Genomic DNA, 6,881 nt, shown 5'->3' on the forward strand with positions numbered 1-6,881 from the left:
CACTCACCCTGGCGTCACTCACTGCTGTCACTTTCTCCCTGCCACCTTCTTCCTGTCACCAGCTCCCTGGCATCACACTCACCCTGGCGTCACTCACTGCTGTCAATATCATTGTGCCTAGGGGCATCCTGACTCCTAAATACGTCTCTGACAGTAATTGGACATTTATAAATGATAATTATTAAAGTTAGACATCAGTGGTTTAGATACATATACAACAATTTATAAAATTAATTCAAGTATTTCAAATAAAATGACCAATATGGCCTTTGTATTAGACAACCTAAGAGGAAAGGAAGAGGTTAATGTCATAACAGAAATGTACTTTCCTTCCCTACTTGCCCTCTGGCACCACAGGGATTGAGTGGGAAATGTAACTCTATTTCAGAGACACAGAAATATATATTTTTTAATTTATACTATTAAAAGAAAGTTGTTCAAATAAATGTATAATCTGAAGACAGACCTGTAAAGGTGACACAATATAGAAAAGCTTCAAAGATCAGATTGTACTAGGTTGCTAGTGTTTGGCAAGTTATAATTCTCCATAAGTCTCCGGAACTGCCCACGGCGTTTGGTCTCAAATTCACCTCATTTATAATACCCAGCAAGTTGGAGATTAACTGACAAACTCTCAAATATTAGTGATTTGTGTCAGGTCTGTAAAGACAAAGGCTAGATGCATCATCGCTCGGAAAGTGATAAAATGCAGAGAGGAAAAGCATGAGCCAATCACCTCCTGTCATTTTTCAAACACAGCCTGTGACATGTCAGTTAGGAGCTGATTGGCTGGTACTTTTTCTCTCTCCATTTTATCACTCTTCAAGCGATGATGCATCTAGCCCAAACTCTCCAGAAAATGGCTCTGGCCAGAGGGATCACTAAAGCTACATGCATTCTGAGCTACCTGCAGAAAATGATAAAGGGCCACGGTGCCTGGTGTGCACAGGCACCCTCTAATGTCCGGCACCTCACACACACCACGCCTGCAATGATCGGGAGCCCAGCCTGCTGCAGTGCCAGTGCTCCTCATTGCAGTCTGTCACTGTGACTCCTCCCCACTGCACCTACTGCATAGTGCATACCTCCCAACATGACCCTCTCCAGAGCCGGCCCTAACCAATATGATGCCCTAGGCAAGATTTTGGCTGGTGCCCCCTAGGGGATCAGTACTAAATGCCGCCGGTCGAAATACCGACGCCGGAATCCCGACCACACAATCCCGACAGGGGTGGCGAGCGGAACGCAGCCCCTTGCGGGCTCGCTTCGCTCGCCACGCTCGGCACACTATTATATTCTCCCTCTATGGGTGTCGTGGACACCCACGGAGGGAGAATATGTCGGGATTGTGGCGGTCAGGATTGTGGCGGTCAGGATTGTGGCGGTCGGGATTGTGGCGGTCGGGATTCCGGCGTCTGTATTTCAACCGCCGGGATTCCGGCCGGCGGCATCTTGACCGCCTACCCCCCCCCTAGCACCACCACTGGTTCCGCCTCTGACCTTGCACCTCTTTCCCAGCACCATCACCCCTCACCCATAGCAGTCCTTATTTTGGGGTTTGTAGCCCCTATATTTTAAATAGGAACAGTTCGCACATTTGGCGCACAGCCCAAAAAGGAGTGTGTTTTTGCTGGCAAGGGGCATGGCCACACAATAGTGTAACCCCAATTCCAATTATGCCACACAGTACTGCAACTTTATTCACATTTGATCATGCAATAGTGTCCATAATTCATATTACATCCCACAGTAGTATCACTTTACCTTATAAACGTTACTCCTCACAGTAGAGCCCATTGTTCAGATTACATCACACCCTGTTGCTTTTTATTCACATTAGATGACACAGTAGTGCCCTTTCTATACGCAATGCCACATAGTAGAGCACCTTATACACATAATTCCACACATAAGTAATGCATTTATACACATAATTCCACACAGTAATGCCCCTTACACATATGAGACACATTATTAATGTCCTTATAAACATAATGCGCCTTACACATTATGACAACCTTTATTAATGCCCTTTTACACATAATGTCCCTTACACATATGCCGCACATTATTAATGCCTTGATACACATAATGACATGCATAGTGCCCCCTACACATTTGCTGCACATTATTAGTGCCCCTATACACATAATGACACACATACAGTAGTACCCTGTTACACATATGCTGCACATTATTAATGCCCTTATACACATAATGACACACAGTGCCCCTTACACATATGTTGCACATTATTAATGCATTTTTATATAACACACATAATGCTCCTTACACATATTCCGAACACTACTGCACAACCAACCCACTCACATGCACACAGCACTCACACTGCCTCTAACAATGTGACCTCTGTCTCTGCTTGGATACAGATGTGTCCTCATAAATCTTGCCTCAATGCTAACGTCGGGCACCTTTTTTTAATGAAAATATATCTTATTTGCATTGGTATGTGGCTAGGATGCACAAGCAGCTTCTGCTGAGTAAAATGATATACAGCATGCCTATATTCTGTGTGAGACTGTGGCTGTATCTGCATACGAAATGCTACAGACAGAATATAGGCATGCCACATATAATTTTAATCAGCAGTAGCTGCTGATGCCCTAGGCAATTGCCTAGTTTGCCTATGCCTATGGCCGGCTCTGACCCTCTCCAGGAGGGACAGAATGCTCTGTTCCTGGACTTCCCTCTTAATGTATGATTGCCATCACCAGTGTTGAACTAGTTGTTTGATAAGAAAGGTGTTTCAGCACAGGCAGAGCCGGCCCTAGCCAATTTAATGCCCTACCTAGGCATAATTTTGTCTAGTGCCCCCTAGCACCGCCGCTAGTTCTGCATCTGACCCAGCAACATTCAGGCAGTGGGGCCAACCAGGGAGTTACCCTGTGGGCCAGTTCAACCCTGTATAATGCCACACAGTAATGCCCATAATACACATAATTCCACACAGTAATGCATCTTACACATATGCCCCACATTAGTAATGCCCATAATACACATAATGCCACACAGTAATGCCCCATACACATATGCCCCACATTAGTAATGCCCATAATACACATATTTCCACACAATAATGTACCTTACACATATGCCCCACATTAGTAATGCCCATAATACACATAATGCCACACAGTAATGCACCTTACACATATGCCCCACATTAGTAATGCCCATAATACACATAATTCCACACAGTAATGCTCCTTACACATATGCCCCACATTAGTAATGCTAGTAGCTTTTTTTTTAATAAAACTTATGACTGCGTTTTGTGTTTTACATGTATTTTCCTAAAGTAATCCAGTCAAACATTTTAAACATACACAGAAAAAGATTAAATTCAGAAATATTGACATTAAGATGAATAGTCTACAATAGTATACTATATAGTAACACTGCTGGAGTCATTTTCTACAGTGACTAAGCTTGTGCAATAATGATCACAGCTGAGAACGCTATAGTAATCTCCAGCAGACACCTGGCCCCGCCCCCTGTGATGTCACCTCCCCAGTACATGCCAGAAGTTACTAGTACCTCCTCTACCACCTCCTCATGTATTATGCAGTGTGTACACACAGGCCCCTCCCTCACACTATATGCAGCGCACACATGGAAGTATCAGGAAGAGACCAGTACTTGGGGGAGTGAGTATAAAGGAGCCAGTGTGGGACTGGCTCATAGTTGCCAATTCAGCTTATAACAAGCGGAATTGGGCTTGTTTTTTCTTCTGGTTGCTTATTTTTTTGGGTGGTTGCTTGTTGCTTGTTTTTGGGCTTATAATTTTTTTTGCTGCTTGTTTTTGGGCTTCTTTTGTTTTTAGGTATCACTGACACCGACTTTCAGAGATAATTAGTCATTCATCCATATAACACAGATCCTCACACAGACATACTGTAGGTGAGACGTTGTGGATGAATAGAGCCTTAAAGAAATGATGATGAGTCATTCATTATGTCTATTGTTGCCGACTGCCGGTTGTGTGTATTCAGTAGGGCTAATTTGTTTTTAACAATGACAACAACAAAGACACTGACCAGACACACAACAGTGAAGCAATTTAGGACCACTTTATGTGGTATTCTTTATGTCAGATATGGTTTAAGACGCTTGGGTATTTGTTGCAAGGATTTTAGCTTCAGCGCTTCAACTCAGGAATGTATAACATGGAAGCTTCTATAGACGATGGAGACAGCTCAGATGAATTTGCTTATATCCATTTTACATAAAACCTTTGTAATTCAGTGTGCTATGTACTTTACCTCACAGTATGCCATCTGCAATGCACTTTACTTCACACAGTGTGCCATGCACTTTACCTCACACAGTGGGGGTCATTCCGAGTTCGCTCGCTAGCTGCTTTTAGCAGCATTGCACACGCTATGCCGCCGCCCTCTGGGAGTGTATCTCCGCTTAGCAGAATTGCGAACGAAAGATTAGCAGAATTGCGAATAAATAATTCTTAGCAGTTTCTGATTAGCTCGAGACTTACTCCTACACTGCGATCAGCTCAGCCCGTTTCGTTCCTGGTTTGACGTCACAAACACGCCCTGCGTTCGGCCAGCCACTCCCCCGTTTCTCCAGACACTCCTGCGTTTTATCCTGGCACGCCTGCGTTTTTCTGCACACTCCCAGAAAACGGTAAATTTCCGCCCAGAAACACCCACTTCCTGTCAATCACACTCCGATCACATTTCAACGATGAAAATTCTTCGTTCGGACGTGAGTAAATCTACTAAGTTTTGTGCTAAATTTACTTAGCGCATGCGCACTGCGTACCATGCGCATGTGCATTTTTGCCTTAATCGTTCCGTTGCGAAAATCGGCAACGAGCGAACAACTCGGAATGACCCCCAGTGTGCTATCTGCAATACACTATACTTCACACAGTGTGCCATGCACTTTACCTCACATAGTATGCCATCTGCAATACACTATACTTCACACAGTGTGCCATGCACTTTACCTCACATAGTATGCCATCTGCAATGCACTTTACCTCTCAGTAATTCCTTTGTTATTTATTGAATTGAGTTACTATTTAATATTTATATATGCATTTATTATTTTGAATTGTCTTAATAATCTTTTGTTTTTGTTACCTTGATTTGGCCTCTTTATTTATTTAATAGAAGTACAAAGTTGGATGTTGTAAGATTATTTGTTTTATCTTTCCATAGAATAAATATTTCACAGTGAATACAAATGACCACAGATACAGTATATACAGTTGGCAATTTTCACTTGAGATTTTTCTTTAGAGGAAACATGAAAGTATAGTATCTTAAATTCACAACTCTAACTATAATATTTATAAAAATGCCAGTATTCTTTAAAAGCCAGTTTTGTGCTGATAAATATCATTGTAAAGACCTTAAAGGCAGATTATATAAATAATTATATGTATTTTAATAAGACAAACAATAATGTTTGTTTTTATATATAAAAAAAAAAACTTGAGTTGGGCTTTTTTTGGGGCTTTTTAGTATTGGTTTGGGCTTGTTTTGGGCTTATTTTTCAGTCATCGGTTGCTTGTTTTTCATTTCAGAGTTGGCAACACTGGACTGGCTGCAGCACTGAGCAGCAAGAAAGCCGACACTGAGACACAGGCAGATTGTCTCCAGCTGATCTGTGACCAGAAGCTCCAGGGAAATCAGCGGAAGATGTTTCCTCTCAGCCTCCTCCAGTCCTCGCACAGCCCTCTGTGTCCCTGCAGTGAGCCTGCGCTCACCCTCTGGCCAGCTACACGCCTCATCTATAACCAGCTGGAAGATGACATGCTGAGCCTGAGGAAGGAGATGGAGAGGAGAGTGCAGCGTGTCAGCCAGGCTTGTCAGCTCCTGGCTCAGGACATGGACATGAGAAGAGCAGCTCAGAGCACACACTCTGCAGGCACTGAGATCACCTCTCCCAGGACAGGCAAAGAGGGGAAGGGAAACTTTGAGCTCACCCTGGACGTGAGTCCCTTTTCTCCTGAGGAGCTGACAGTGACAACAGAAGGAAGGAGACTGATTGTGACGGGAAAACGGGACAAGAAACAGGATAGTGAGACCGATGGCTACTTCCATGAGTACAGAGAGTGGAGGAGAGAAGCTGAGCTCCCAGAGGATGTGATACCTGAGGCCGTGCTGTGCTCCCTCTCCAAGGATCATGGGCAGCTCCACTTCCAGGCTCCTCGTCTGGCACTGCCAGCTGCAGAAGGGAGACCTGTTCCCATCACTGTGACCCAGACCCCAGGAGAAGGACAAGACGTCCCCCCAGTGACCCAGAGCAGCCAAGGGATGGGAGACTCGGATACTGGGGCCATCTCCTCCTGATACCATTATGGGACTGTTACATACATCAGGGTCATTGTATATTTTTATACTCCTGTCTGGAACAATTATCTTGCTAATGTGATGTTATATATGTTTCTTAATAAACAGTTTAACTACAATTTGCTCTCCTCATTTATATATAGAGATGAGCGCCTGAAATTTTTCGGGTTTTGTGTTTTGGTTTTGGGTTCGGTTCCGCGGCCGTGTTTTGGGTTCGAACGCGTTTTGGCAAAACCTCACCGAATTTTTTTTGTCGGATTCGGGTGTGTTTTGGATTCGGGTGTTTTTTTCAAAAAACACTAAAAAACAGCTTAAATCATAGAATTTGGGGGTCATTTTGATCCCAAAGTATTATTAACCTCAAAAACCATAATTTACACTCATTTTCAGTCTATTCTGAATACCTCACACCTCACAATATTATTTTTAGTCCTAAAATTTGCACCGAGGTCGCTGTGTGAGTAAGATAAGCGACCCTAGTGGCCGACACAAACACCGGGCCCATCTAGGAGTGGCACTGCAGTGTCACGCAGGATGTCCCTT

At 43.6% G+C, this 6,881-nt stretch overlaps 1 protein-coding gene across 4 annotated transcripts in view; it reads left to right on the forward strand.

The window, feature by feature from the left end:
• Positions 1-6,457, forward strand: part of LOC134966526 (heat shock protein 30C-like) — an 81,682-nt gene extending 75,225 nt beyond the window's left edge. For all 4 annotated transcript variants that reach the window (XM_063943321.1, XM_063943320.1, XM_063943323.1 and 1 more), the window contains exon 2: positions 5,570-6,457. In XM_063943321.1, the coding sequence (XP_063799391.1) occupies positions 5,685-6,338 (654 nt within the window). In that variant the 5' untranslated portion in view covers positions 5,570-5,684 and the 3' untranslated portion in view covers positions 6,339-6,457. The remainder of the gene's footprint in view (positions 1-5,569) is intronic.
• The last annotated feature ends 424 nt before the right edge of the window (positions 6,458-6,881 follow it).

Source organism: Pseudophryne corroboree, chromosome 10, assembly GCF_028390025.1.
Source record: "Pseudophryne corroboree isolate aPseCor3 chromosome 10, aPseCor3.hap2, whole genome shotgun sequence".
Classification (NCBI taxonomy): domain Eukaryota; kingdom Metazoa; phylum Chordata; class Amphibia; order Anura; family Myobatrachidae; genus Pseudophryne; species Pseudophryne corroboree.